General features: G+C 40.4%; 1 protein-coding gene across 3 annotated transcripts in view; it reads left to right on the top strand.

Moving 5' to 3' along the window:
- Positions 1-14,440, top strand: part of FAM149B1 (family with sequence similarity 149 member B1) — a 16,476-nt gene extending 2,036 nt beyond the window's left edge. The window contains exons 3-15 of one of the 3 annotated variants that reach the window (XM_064464580.1): positions 375-507; positions 1,508-1,650; positions 2,287-2,406; positions 2,987-3,157; positions 4,878-5,065; positions 5,336-5,466; positions 6,038-6,091; positions 6,515-6,627; positions 7,280-7,486; positions 9,291-9,411; positions 9,729-9,854; positions 11,426-11,507; positions 13,277-14,440. In XM_064464580.1, the coding sequence (XP_064320650.1) occupies positions 375-507; positions 1,508-1,650; positions 2,287-2,406; positions 2,987-3,157; positions 4,878-5,065; positions 5,336-5,466; positions 6,038-6,091; positions 6,515-6,627; positions 7,280-7,486; positions 9,291-9,411; positions 9,729-9,854; positions 11,426-11,507; positions 13,277-13,350 (1,663 nt within the window). In that variant the 3' untranslated portion in view covers positions 13,351-14,440. The remainder of the gene's footprint in view (positions 1-374; positions 508-1,507; positions 1,651-2,286; positions 2,407-2,986; positions 3,158-4,877; positions 5,066-5,335; positions 5,467-6,037; positions 6,092-6,514; positions 6,628-7,279; positions 7,487-9,290; positions 9,412-9,728; positions 9,855-11,425; positions 11,508-13,276) is intronic. The other 2 variants (XM_064464581.1, XM_064464582.1) reach the window with 2 other exon arrangements.

Raw genomic sequence — 14,440 nt, 5'->3', positions numbered from 1 at the left:
GTCATCTAATTTTATAGCAGAAACAAGAGGAGAAAAGATAAAAATAATTCCTGAGTCGTGTAGAACCGGGACTAGAAATAGCCTGCAGCTTAACTGAGATAATTTTTGGAAAAACCTATGTTTTGCTTGACCTCTAGCCTTCCTACGTCATTGAGATTATTAGGAGTTACGGTTGTTATAATTACTTGTGTACTATGGCTTCTGCTTAAATGATTCTGAAGTAAATATTTGTCTTATGCAAACTCTGTCAGTGCTAAGACCTCTTCTGATGTATCTGCACCTTTTTGTGCAGAAAGAGAACTTACCCACTTTATTTGTCGTTGTGTATTGTTGAGGTGTTTTTCTTCCTTTTTTTGTCAACATATGTGTTTCAGGGAGTCTGAAATCTGGAAGGGATCAGATTACCTTTCTGTTACTCCAGCTGATCATGGGAATTCGTGGTCTGCTAGTCAGAGTTACGCTGACACCTCCACCGAAGACGGCTCAGTCTTCTCTTGGGGTTATGATGTGAGTAGACCGTAATCATGCAAGCCAAATGTAGCACAGTGGCTAGAAGGACACTTGAAATACCATTGCAAATACATTTCAGGGGGAGGATTGGATCTGTCAATAAATTGTGATAGTGGTTATAGTAATAACATCTCTTTTACCTCTTCCCCATCTTTCCTTTCTCTCAGATCAAAACATATTAGTTTCATATTATTCAGTTAATAGTCTGCATTTCCATCTACACCTTTAGAAATGCAAATCATTTAATACTTAAGTGTACCTCTACAACATAATAAACGCTGTTATTGTGGAATCCCAAACACGAGTAGATGACTTTTAGACACTTGGTGTGAGTTTGTCGTCTTTAACTTCTGCATACTTGTATGTTTCTCAAAATACAGTAAGCCCCTAAAGCATTATTTTCATTTAGAAATATTTGTTTTATTCCCCATCTACCAAAACAAAGTGTGCTATTGCTTTCTGTGTGGTGAGATGGAACTGGTCAGATTTAAATTACCCAAGAACCGACCCCATTTTCTAGTTACCCGAGAACATGTAACAAAGGTCCCGAACATGCTTCACTTCCAGTGTTGCACGCCAGCCTGCATTGCTTTTTGTTTGCTGTTGTCTGTCAACATTGCAAGCAACAAATTTTCCATTTCCTTAAAATCTTGCTGAATTTTATCCTTCCTCTTCTGATTTCTTTTATGTAAATTACTGTGCCTTTAACTTAATATCATAATACAGATATTTCAAAACGTTTTAATAGTTTTTCTCTTTTGACCCTGTAAGCTTTTTATGTAGCTGCCATCAGGCTTAACAGCAGTCTGCATCATCTGCAGGGGAAATTATTTAAAGTTAATGTCTTTCCATGCAAAAGAAATAGAACTGTTTAAATCAGTTCCAGGAAGCTTTAAACAAATAGTTGTCTTTTTCAATTATTAAAAAAAAAAAATCAGTTAAACCCCACCTCCAAATGATATTCACTAGGTATTTATTGGATAACTTTCCTTTCTAGGAATTTGATAAAGCTGCCACACAACAAGTTCAGCAAATGTTCAGACAAATTGATGAGCTTCTCTATGAGCAGAAAGAAAATGTGCATGTTGAAGGACTGCGGGAAGAATGCCACCAGTGGACATCCAACTTTCCTCATCTCAGGTATTTTATGAATAGACGAACGTTAGGACCATCACAGAGTTATAAAGGGGTAGGGATGGGAGCAGTTGCTGTTAAAACAACGTTAGTAGCAGGGTGGTTCTATGCAATTATATAGTAGATAGAGCTAAAAAGACGACTCTGGTAGTCTGCCTGCCGTTGTCATTAATAGACATCCTACTGTCTCACATTTGGTTCCTTGCCAGAGGATTATTGCTATTTGTAGCTGACTTGACTTTAACATAGCAAAATTCTCTTAGAAAAGATTTATGGTATAACTAAAAGCCAGGTGCTCAAAATAATTCAAAAATCCTCCTATCCTAGTTCAGCAGTCCTTCTTGATATCTGGAAACTTACATTTTAAATCTCCATTACATGTACTTGAACAGTTTTGTCCAGATTCAAGTCTTACAATTAGCAGACCATAAAAAACCAAGCAAAATTTTCTTAATTTCTTTACCTGACTCAAAGCAATCTGTACCAGAGAAAACAACTGAAAGCACGTTTAACTCTCACCAAGAAAACCCCATAGCTTCCCTACAGAATTTTGAGGATTTACTGCTGTGTGTTCTTACATAGTTCAGTAATCTTACTTTCAACGTTTTCTGATTTATTCACCCTTTGTTTTTGCCATGGCAGGGTTGTGGGGAAGCAGATAGTGATCCCCACAGATGAAGGGTATGGATGGTACTCGAGTTCACCTTCTGGCAGTCTAGGTTCCTCAGATGTAAGTTCACCAGGAGAAAAAGATTCTAATGAGTAAGTATGAGCGGTTCATCCAGACCGTACCAAGGTGGGAAGGTAATTCTCTTCTCAGTGGACTGCAGTGACAGGCTTCACATTTTAAGAAGCCTAATTCTGTTAGGCTGAGTTTTGGACACAGCACACTTTGTTTGTTTGTTTTTAACTAAAAGTAGTACATTCAGAATAGCAAGACTACGCAGCTGAGCTTGTTGCTAACTGCAGTAAACCGGTCAGTAAATAGAAATACCTCTGCTGCTGCTGACTTCTTAAGAATATGTATGTATTGTAGCTGGTTTTATTGTTAACCATCTATTAAATACAAAGCACTACATTAATACTACTTTTATTATTTAATGTCGTAGAATGCTTTTTAATTAGCTTAGAATTTTTTTCTGAAGTTTCAAGTTCTTTAGCAAGAATTAAATATATCCAAACCAAAAGAGTTTTTACTGTAATGCATAATTTGTTGGCCTCCCTACTGCTTGGCCTTAACTACCACGTTGTGTCTCAGCCTCTCAGCTCACCAATTGCTGCTATTTGAAGTGGAATAACACTTATTTTCATTTCTGCTTTCTGAAAACTGTCACCTGTTCAGATTTAGTGTTTTTGGCAAGAAGGTACCCCTTTCTGTTACTCCCGTTCACAAAAAGGCCAGCAGTTCCAAGTCTCCGACCTTGTGTTCTCCAGAGAGCGAAGAAAGTGAAGATGGAGTAATTGTCTCTGAAGGTGTAATGGAGGAATATTTAGCATTTGACTGCAGAGACGTGTAGGTATTGAATATTAAGATAGCAACTAGTACCAGTGTCCTGGAATTCCTGTTGTTAACATATAGATATAGATATAGTTATTTGGTTTTTATGTTAGTTGATAAAGTATTTGATGAATTTATTTTTTTAATATCTTCCTCTGGAGAACTTTCAGAAGCCTGAGATTGCTACGGCACTGGGAATTCTCCCAATCCATTTCCTAGAACAATTTATTTTGCTATATTATTTTTCTGAATTTTTTGTAATTTTTCATGCTAGCCATTTTTGGGTCTGGTTTAAATAGTTTGATCCATCATGACTAAGAGCCTGCTATATATTGACATATTTAATAAAACTTGTTTAAATGCAGTTTATTTTTTATACTAAGTCAAATTCATTGTTGTTTGTTATGCACCAGCAGCGTTTTGCTTTGGTTTTGTACTAGCATTTTGGGTGGAATTGTACCTTTCCAGATTTTCGGTGGTAATTTAAAAATTAGCGTGGATTTGATGCTTGCCAAGAAATAATTGCAGCTACTTTTATGTTTAGAAGAAAGGACGAAGGGTTGCATAAAGAGGATTCTTTTTGCCCCTTTACTTTATTCAACCCAGCAATATGAACATATGGCCTGGGTGAGGACTCTGGCTGGTGCTGTCAGTTGCTGACTACTTAATTGGTTTTAATAAATAAAGCCACTTAGCTGCATGGACCATGAGATTCAAATTGGAAGGTGGCTTGCTCGGACCAGGCCAGACATAGCTGCAGCAAACAATGTTGCTGTCTCTGTGCACTAATGCTTGGAAGTATTACAGCTTTTTCTAGTGGTGTCTCCTTCGGGTTTTTTCTTGCAAGGTTTGTGGCTTTTTGATGTTAAGTACTAATTCAGGGACCAGATATAAAAGCCATAATAAATGTGCTAGCATCAGTGTTACTTTTTCCTTTCTATGAAGTTTCTTGTGGCAGACGAACATCAGGAACATTTTTGAGCAGTTGACTTCCAGGTTATGTGCTCCAGAATACCTCTTGCATTGTGGAAGAGTCTGCAGCAAAGGCCGCTTGCTGCTGTGAATTATGGTTTTTCTCCCCTCTCATTGATTACATCTAATTGTCTAAAACGGATTTAAGCCTGAGCCCTGAACACCTCCTGGCTGTTAGAGCAGCGGGCTGAGGGTGGCATTAAATAGTCATGAGTTGTAACGGTCCTCTCTCTTGTCTTCAGAATTCTGTAGCAATGTTAGATATGGGGCCTAACAGTGTGATGAACAAATATCACTGTAACTATTAATATTTATTTTTAAATGGAACTTTGATCTCCTTCGTAAATAATCTATTATTTGTGATGTATCATTTATAGATATTCTGTACAGGGAAGCCAAGGTGTGCGGGAATAAGGTGATTCTCTCAGTCATTTCTCATTTAGGTCAGTGGTAGATTCTGGAAGAAATACAAGTTCAAGTGCCCAAAGTACAGAAGCTTGCTTCTTTCAATATTAGACTGTTATTTGATGTTGCTGTTTATTAAACTATCAGCTCTCAGAAAATAATATTGTGTGATAAATACAAAACTTCCTCTGAAGTCTTCAAGGTATTTGGCGAGCTGCCTTGACCAATTTCAGTTTAAGGGAAAACAGAACAGAAATGCAGCCTTAGCTGATGTTTTAATCCTATTAAATACATGCAACAAAATGTAGGCGACAAGGAAAATATGTTTATGGTACAGGTAACGCTTATATTTTTATAGGGAGGAGGAGTTGCATGAGAGGAAAATGGGACTGTCCTCTAGTAGACGGAAATTAGGATTTCCTCCTATCTCTCCATATTCATGCATGAAGGATTCTGTGCTCGCATTTGTGTTTGATGATGTGTGGAGTGAAGTCCTAGGCTGCATGGAAGAATTAATCTGCAGACACTGGGAAGGGTCAGCCTCTGGTAAGGACCGCAGTTAAACTGAAGATCTAAAAGGGGATTTCAGTTACTTAATCTTTGCAAGGATGCAATAAGAAAGAGATGTATTGGGAATAATCTCTTCAGGGAGGAAAAAAAGGTTATTTTGCTAACAGTGTGAGCCGTGCCTTCAAAAGGTTTAATAGAGCTTAGCATCCAAGGGAGTTCCTTAAAAATACTTGGATTCTTAGCACTGTCCGCAACTAGCAATGCCAATAGTCTGTATTTACAGGAATTCTCTGTTGCTTTGCACAGATGATGAGAAAAATATCATAACAGTAGAAACAATCAGAGCAGATGCTGGGAGCCCTTTGCTGTTTGATCCTCTGCCAGTGTTGTTACCTCGTGTGCCACAAACTAAAACGCCCTCAGTGACATCAAATCTGGTAAGTATTTTTAGCCAGCTGGTTTATGTAGGGACAAATCAATACAGCGCTACCTAAGCAAGCAGAGTCGAGTACGTCAGGGGACTGTTTACATCCATAACTAGTTTGGGTTTTGCATGAATGCTGACTGTCTTTCTAACACTCAAGTTCTGTTATTCCTCAGCTGCAAGTTTTAATTCCTACTTTTCTCTTTAAAACTGAATATTCTGTATACATATTGTACAACTGTGTGGTGAGTGTTCATTAGTGATGTAGTTCTTTCTACATTTCAATAATGTTTGAACTAAATTGTGAGAACAAGGATTCTGCGTGTGAGATCCTATTCTCACTAGCTTATCTATAGCTAACACATTAGGCAATAGAGGACAAATCTCAGTGCACTTGTAAAACAGTTTTTTTTTTCTTGGACACTGAATTTGACTGTGTATTCTGCTTTAGATGATCTGTTCCTACAGTGGTGAGCACCAAAGTGTTATCTGTTCATTCTGTTTTAATTCAACTCTCTCCTTATTTCTTTCTCCTTTATTTCTACTCCTGCCGCTTCTTTGTGTTCCCCTTACTGTATATGTAGTGCCCAAAAACCAGATGTGGCCGCAAAAGCAAAAAGAGGAGAAAACCACCTCAAGTATGTATGTTGGAGAGATTAAAACTCTGGTATTTTCTGTTTGCTGTTGGTGGGTGGAACTTGATGTTTTCCCAGATCAGTCTGTATTCCAGGAAGGGAGTTTGCAGTTCTGATCTTGACATAAAATGTCAACATACACTGAAAATCAGTTTTGTAAAGCTTCTGATTATAGCCATTATTGGAAAATCCTGTCACGCGAATGAGAAGCTTAGGTGGGAAATGTTAAGTATGACAGAGTATGTTTTCTAAGCACTACTACTTGCAAGAAAAAGGGAATGCTAAGATGCCTGTCTTAGATGGGAAAATAATATAAATGGAAGAAATTACCTTGTTTCCTCCAGAATTATTTACAAGGACAAAATCTGTAAATATACATGTATGTCTCTGCCAAACAGTAATTTACTTATTTTTTTTAACTTTCAGGTAAATCTCTCTCAAGGGTCAAGTAGTGGCTCTCAATGTAACCTAAATGGCTTGATGGTGATACATGGGATCCAGTTACAGCAAAGGAATCTGCCTGTAATGGAGAAAACACCGTAAGAGCTATAGATCATCTGTTGTAAAGCAGAGTGCTCTCACAGTGAGAGGGGTTCAACCCAAAACATTGTGAGACAACTTTCTACACTGGAGAAAGCAATTCTCAGTTATTTTCCTGCTTGTTTGTTTGTTTATTTGTACCCTATGAAATAAGATACTTCTAGTAGAGGTTTTCTGTCTGATTTACCTGCTGCTGGTTTACCACTTAGTGAACAGCTGTGGCATTACTGTTGACACTGACACCCTGAAAAGAGATGAAGCTCAGAATGGGGTAGAGAAACTGATTTGCTTAGTTTCTAGAAGTGAGTTGTGTTAGGTCTAGGCTACAAGTGTGAAAACTGGTGTTTACATTATGGAGGTTTTAAATCTGTTCTGTGATTAATTTTTACTTTTAGACTGGAATCATGCATCAGGAAGTTCGTATTTCAGTAAAAAAAAAAAAGAGATAGGCTGCTTCTTTCTTTTCCATCCCCTATTATTTTCTAGATTGGCTGCAAATTACTTTATATAGTTATGTAAAAAAAATGAAGACACATCATCCCTATCCACACGTAATACTATTAATGTCCCATGTAGATGAGTACTTCAGTAACAGGGTAGTTATCAGTCATGTTGACCACATTGCTTTTAGTTTTATAATTCTTTTGTTAGGGACCTGGATGACAAACAGCCAGACTCCAGTTCCATCCCCTCTACCAGAGCATGGCCAAATCGTCCGCTAGAGCTCAGCACATCATCCCTGTCACGCTCCACACGAAGGCGAAACCTGCCACCACGTACCCTGCATCCCATCAGCACAAGCCATGCTCGTACTGGGACCCCAGGTTCTGTGGACGATGTCTTCAGGGGAACTCGATTGTACGTTTCAAAACCAGTTTCTCACTGCAAATTACCGCGTTTAGAGAACCCAGCTTATATAAAAAGCATTCAGTTGAACAGAAAGAACATGAATTCTCTGGTGAAAGAGATTAACTGCTTATTAAAGCACAGTCTACCCTGAGAAAGCCAAGTTGCTAAAGTTGATGCTTGCTGTGCTACAAGCTGCGGTTCAATGAATCGCATGGATATTTAGGTGGTTTTGCACACAAATTATAGATCTCAGTCTGTCCAGTACAAGGAAAGCAAATGTTGCCATGTCTTTCTTGACATCGGCTTTACTTTTTCTGGAGCCTATTTTCAAGATGAACTTAAAATTGTCTATGGTTTCTGGAGGGCAAACTGCCTGTTGCTATCCTAGCCCAGACTGGGCTATAAGTAGGTGCCCGTCTTAGCTAGGTTATCTGACTGACCAAAGGACCCTAATGAACTCAGTGAACCCTCGTTTGTGTCTTTAATATCTTATTTTTGTTTGGCATAACGATCTGACTGAATGTAGTCATTTACAGGGACTACAGGGTATGAGGAAACAACACGGGGTTCAGTATACTTTTATATTCCACGTGTTGTAGGTTGACATAGTTTCCTTTTGGTTTTACTGATAAATTCATCCAGCCTGTTATTTTGTCATGTGCTGTTCAGAGACTTGTTCCTTGTCCCTTCACAACTGATGCTTCTACTTGCAACATTTTATGCTTCTGTTCCCTCTCCACAGGCTTCAATCAATTTAACAATTGTTAACATCTCCCCTTTATTGCCGTATGTTTAAACGTACATAGAGAGCACTAGGAAAGTCTTTTTAAAAATCACAATTGTAGTTTGAAGCATTTCTAATGTATTCTTACAGAGCATCCTTCCTTCAGTCGACTCCAGACAGCATATACAGCTAAGGCCTCTTGTTCATTTCTAGTGCTTCTCAAACATACACTAATATAAAGACACCTTTCATGTGAAAAGGCTGTATCTAGAAAGTAGATTACTTATTCTTTTATGTTCCTCCTGTGACTAATGTTTAATTCCTTTTGTACTTTGTGCAGTTAGATTGGTTCAGCTCCTTTTAGAAGGCTTCCAAAAGCCTCTTGCCCCATTCCTTCAAATACTCAAAATATGGAGAAGGTAGAAGCCTTGGTTTACCCCCATTTTATCTGATGCTTGTAATAAGTGGAAGAGCTACAATATGCATTTGCGTCATGTAGCTTCTTGTTCCGCTTAAAATGCGTGCCGCGGCTGTTTTCTAGGCTCACCGTTTATCTTCAGCTGCTAGGCTGAAGTTAGCAGCAAGCAGCACTTCATCCCAAAGGGTATGAACATGGAGAAAATAATGCCGTGTCTGGGAACAGGCAGACAAGATTCTACCATTGTACGGCAACTGCCTGGGAAGGCAGCCTTGCACAGACAGGCCTTTCTGCAGTGCCAGCTGCACAGCACATGCCTTCGAAACGCACCGACGAGGTGCGCTCTAGCCACCAGCTGGCTTTTAAATACACCCATTACCAGGAGTTCTGCTGGGGTGCTCAGGCTCACTTTGCCTACATGCTTAATGTCAAACGTTCTGAAAACTAGAAGTTCTTGTTAATAGATGAAAAAGATTTCTGCTAAACTTTACTCACTGCAGAACTCTTCTAAATAGTATCCAACAGTCAGCCCTGACACCAGCGTCTTGTAGCGAAATTTTGCAGCTGTTGCTTAATTTTTCCATTGTCTACCTAACGCCAAAAAACCGACCATGCTGTATGTTCACTCAGTGCCAAACACATAAACCGTATGTTTTTTCTGTGCGTTTCAGTCTGACTGCACATGAGCAGCTGACCTCCCCACTGCCACTGAGCCGAAACAATCTCCTACCGCCTATTACCACCACCGATGTGGCAGGGCACGCCAGCGCTGCAGGATCCCAGAGGCAAACGGTAATGGGCACAACAGTTTTATTATTGGGTAGTCTAAAATTGTAATCGCTGCTGATCAAATTACCTAACCCAAGAGATCGCATTTGTTGTCCTGTGACAGTGGATGAAATAGATGCACGAAAAATGCCGTACCAGTTTTGACTAACAGCATCACCCAGAGTTGAATGCTTTAATTACAATTAATGCCAGAGTATTTTTCCTCCCCATAACTAAGTGTAGAATGATTGACTTGAAAAATTAGCTTTAATTTCTAGGCTAATTATTTTAAATGTACTGCTGCGCTAAGAAGTAGCCATAACAGTTATTCTTCAATGCAGAAATCTCGAGGAAACTCAAGTCGAGCTCACAGTGTAACAACAAATGAAGACACCCACCAGCAGCTACAGGAGCAGCTTTTCTTACCTGATGACTTCTCCAGGCCCAACACAACCAACGTGTTCTTGGTAAAGCATGGCATATTATACCAAATCATCCTTAGTTACTGAGTAGGGTGCTTTGACAACTAACATAGGTAGACATGTATCAGCCCCCGGGCTTGTGTCAGCACTGGTGTGGCCAGCAGGAGCCGGGCAGGGATGGGGCCCCTGTGCTCGGCCCTGGGGAGGCCCCACCTCGAATGCTGGGCTCACGTTTGGGCCCCTCGGGACAAGAAGGGCCTTGAGGGGCTGGAGCGTGTCCAGAGAAGGGCAGCGGGGCTGGGGCAGGGTCTGGAGCACAAGTGTGCTGGGGGGCGGCTGAGGGGGCTGGGGGGGTTTAGCCTGGAGAAGAGGGGGCTGAAGGGGAGACCTTCTCACTCTCTGCAGCTGCCTGAGAGGGGCTGGAGTGAGGGGGGGGCTGGTCTCTGCTCCCAAGTCACCAGGGTCAGGATGAGAGGGAACGGCCTCAGGCTGCGTCAGGGGAGGTTTAGGTTGGATATTAGGAAAAATGTCTTTACTGGCAGAGTGGTTGGGCCCTGGCACAGGCTGCCCAGAGAGGTGGGGGAGTCACCATCCCCAGAGGCATTTAAAAGACATGCAGACATGGCACTTGGGGACATGGTTTAGGAGGCCTGGGGGTGTTGGGTTGGCGGTTGGACTTGATGATCCTAGAGGTCTTTTCCAACCTTAACAATTCTGTGATTCTGTGATTGCTGGAGAACCAAATGCTAGAGGTGGTCAGTGCCAGGGAATTCATCAAGTTCACCACTTGATTAGATACTCACAGGTTAACAGAAATATCATTGCTGGGCAATTCTGAAGCAAACAGGTCAAGTTTGCTCATGGATAACAGTGTCACAATGCTCCCCACAGCCAGCTCCTAACTACCCCTCTAAGGGCTGGTGGTACTACACTTGTCTTGAAGAATCCAAGTTTGAGGTGCTTGTGGAAAAAGCTCAGTGTTACTTGAGCCGTAACATTCAATCTGGCATCTTCTGTGAAGGCTTAAGAACTGTGGGGTAGGAGAGGATGCTTTGGGGTTTTGCACAGACATTGGGAGGCCACTCCTATAGTTGTGTTCAGAAACACAAGGGCAGGAGAGTCTTCATTGCCTTCTTGCACAGGTTTGCTGTACTGTTAATGTCCAGTCTGTTTCAGCACCAAATGCTCTTGGTTTCATTTTTTGAAACACCTACTCTACCGATATCTTGTCCACTCTAACGAAGTATTTTTATCTATGCTTTAAGAGCTTTTAAATAGCTGCTGGTTTGGTTTCTGCGTGTAAGTTCAACATCCTTGACTTACCAGTTGAGTGTACAAATTTGTTAAAAATCTATTTTGAAACAGAACAATTTCCAGAACTGGTGAGAATGCCTTTAACTGGCCCAGCAATCGCTCTAAGCAAGAGTGCTATAAAAGTATACTTTCTAGTCCGTAGGACTTGAGTTTGTTGATTTAACCCTTCTTAAACTTTTAAAAGGTCTACTTAGACCTTTACATCTTACAAATTAGGAAATACATGTTTAAGTAGTTTGTATTACAATCTTGATGTTAAGAATTCTTCATGCAAAGATAAATAACTTGAACTGTCTTTCCAGCCAGATGCACAGCACCACCGCTCTTGCACTGTTATTGATTATAGTAATCAGTCTTGGACAAGAAGAGGATCGACGGGTTCAGGTATGCTTATCGGTCACGGAATTTAATAAGATTAAGCAAGAGGTGGGCTTTTGGGACAAGGATGCATTTGCTACAGAGGGAATTACATTGCGGAGGTTTCTCAAAGTTCTGTGTTTTAAATTGTCCGTTATGCAAGTTTTATACTTGCATATAGAGTAAGTTTGGGTATGTTTTTTTAATTACCATCTATTATTTTAAATCAGTTTAAGGAAGCTTAATGTAATCAGCCCCCGTGCCTCGCATGTCAAAATTAAAAGCAGGAGCTGCCAATTTAAACAGGAACTAGCAGCATCTACTTTCTGTCCAAGGGTTTTTCTGCTCAACTATACAATGGAAAGAAATTGCATTATATCCAAAATAAACTTATTTGTACTGTATCCGGAAGAGCTTGTACTAAAATTGCGCTAGACCAACTCCAAGTATATTTTAAAGCCAATAACCATACCAGTACAATTCACATGTGTACTCTGAAACCAGAGTATGCTTGTACTGCTCATTTGTAACAGTTGGTATAACTTTGTGGAGTTATGTGGCATAACCTAAAATGAATCTAATCTAAAATTACCTATTTTAATCGATTGAAGTATCAAGGCAGCAGGAAGGCATTGTTGTGAAGGTAACGCATACTCTTCCCTCCAGTTTCCCTTCCTTCACTGCAAAGCCAGCTCCTTAAATTGTTCATGGTTAATACACTTTGAAAGTATTCTTCAAATATGCTTCGGAATAGCAACACAGTCGCAGCCGCGGTTGCGGTTCTTTTTTAGTAGTTGGAAGCTACACGACTAGGTTGCATGTGTGTACGCGAGTGTTGCATAGACCAATGAACCTCACTTATTTCAACTTTACCTTCAGAGATTTAGGTTTTTCACCTCGTGGCACACACAAGGTCTAACCTAGTCGGTTGAAAGGGAATTTGCTCAGAGATTACCGTAGAGAGAGAAGGTTAATTTTTGTGCCCTGGAGCAGCTCTTCTGAACACCATAACTCTCACCTGAGTTCACCTTGAGCACTCCCTCTTAACTTGTGTTGGTGCTGGGTACCACCTCCACCTGGGAAGGCTGGCACAGAGCAGGGGATTACATGCACTTTCTGAAAACTAGGTCTGAGACAAGTTACACTGGATTCATCGCAGTGTTTTGGGCTTCCTTACGGAGTTGTCACAATTTCCCACATAAAAAATATACTAACAAGATAGGACTGAAGCTGCAAAAGTAAATGGAAACTGCAGAGGTTAAGGTACTGAGTATGTGGGTGGTTGTTAGAGGACAGCAGGGATCTTTCACCTTGTTTAATGGTTGAATGGCCTACTACCACTCGTAAGTGGTCCAAGAGGCAACTTGAGTTTAACAAAAACACTAGACGTAAGTAACTTGGTTTTAAACAAGAAAAGAGTGGTTCCTATTGAAATTAAAATAAATATCTGCTCCCCTCCTGCAAAACAAACCCTTGCAGGATCTTTAAATGCAGGAAGAGTCTTATGACTGCTGTATTAACAAAAAATTCAAATCAGCAGAACTTTGTAGAGTTGAATACTTCATGAAATATCAAGGAATGCAGTAGTTCTCTGCACTGCAGCAACTATGAAAGCACAAAGTTTGCCCTTTTTCAAAGGCCAGTCACTTGTCTCAAACTTGATTATAACGCAGTTGATAGCCACCTATTAGAATAAAAAGGGGAAAAAAAGGCATTTTAGTTTTAAGCTAAAGGAGATACGTGGTTCTTAATACCTTCCAGAAGTCTTAAAGTTGCACGTGATCTCTGTTTATTAGGTCTTCCGCGGCATGGTTCTATGAAAGCCCACAGGCGAACTGGATCAGTCACAAAAAGCAAACAGGGGTTCTAAAGTGCCACCAAGGAGTATCCACCCGTCTCCGGCGAGTCCTGAACCACCTCACGTTCCCAGCAACGTCAACATTGTTTACAGAGAGCTTTCACACACCCTTCCTTAATGAATAGCTATTTTTTATATAAATCTAAGAAGCAGCTGCCAAAGATTAGAAGGGGTATACCTGAACATTCCATTTTCTACCCGTAGAAGAAGTTACGCTCCAGTGGAAGGGTGAATATATTCCAGCAGGCACTAAAGCCTAACTCCCAGAAAGCGAGCACACACTCTCAGCCGTTGCCGTTCTCCCGTTACTGGATTGTTACTGGTTCATGTTGTTAGAGGCAGGTACTGCAGAACCTGCTCGGTTTTCTGTTAGCTCCACAGAAGATTAATCAGGTGTTCCATAGCAGTAGTAATTTAAATTTTTAAAGCTATATTAATGTGTAAAGCAATATTATACTATCAGAAGCAAGCGCTGCACATGACACTGCTTCTACAACTTACTTAGCCACGTTATGAATCCTGTAGTAATTGCAGCAGGTATTAACACAGTTGTGTAAAAATAAGGTAGCAGACCAGGTGAACAGAACTGACAGCTGACTCTTCCTGAGCTGCGTACTTACACCTCTTCCTTAGTGATGGAAAAAGGCTTAAGAGGCAAAAAGACATCTGTTACTGCAAGCAGTTCCAGACAGCATTCAGAGAAAGTACAGTCTTCCCGGTGAGGTATTTCATGGTAATTTCACAGGAAAGGTCAGTCTCTTTCTAAAAATACCTGCGATTATACAAGATTTCGGCACTCTGCCATGAAGTTCCACGACCCACAGATGCAGCGTAGCTTTTAGATGCGTTCCGTGCCATACGACAGACATACCAGAGGTATTAGCTGTGGTTCCCTTGTGGCTCCAAGTAAGACAAAAACATGAAATAACAGGCTTCTCAAAATAAATAGTTAGTTGAAGGTCTTACTCCCAGGCAGTAAGTGCCAGGCTACAAGCGTAAAGGCAAGGTGAGGATAACCACTTACCGTATTTTAACAAAGTTAGGACACTGCACAAAAATAGTTGTTCTTTCAATATCCAATTAAAAAGCACTTTTTCATAAA

This window comes from Phalacrocorax carbo, chromosome 13, assembly GCF_963921805.1.
Source record: "Phalacrocorax carbo chromosome 13, bPhaCar2.1, whole genome shotgun sequence".
Classification (NCBI taxonomy): domain Eukaryota; kingdom Metazoa; phylum Chordata; class Aves; order Suliformes; family Phalacrocoracidae; genus Phalacrocorax; species Phalacrocorax carbo.
The sequence above is the reverse complement of the archived record's forward strand: the minus strand, read 5'-3'. Positions and strand labels throughout refer to the sequence as shown.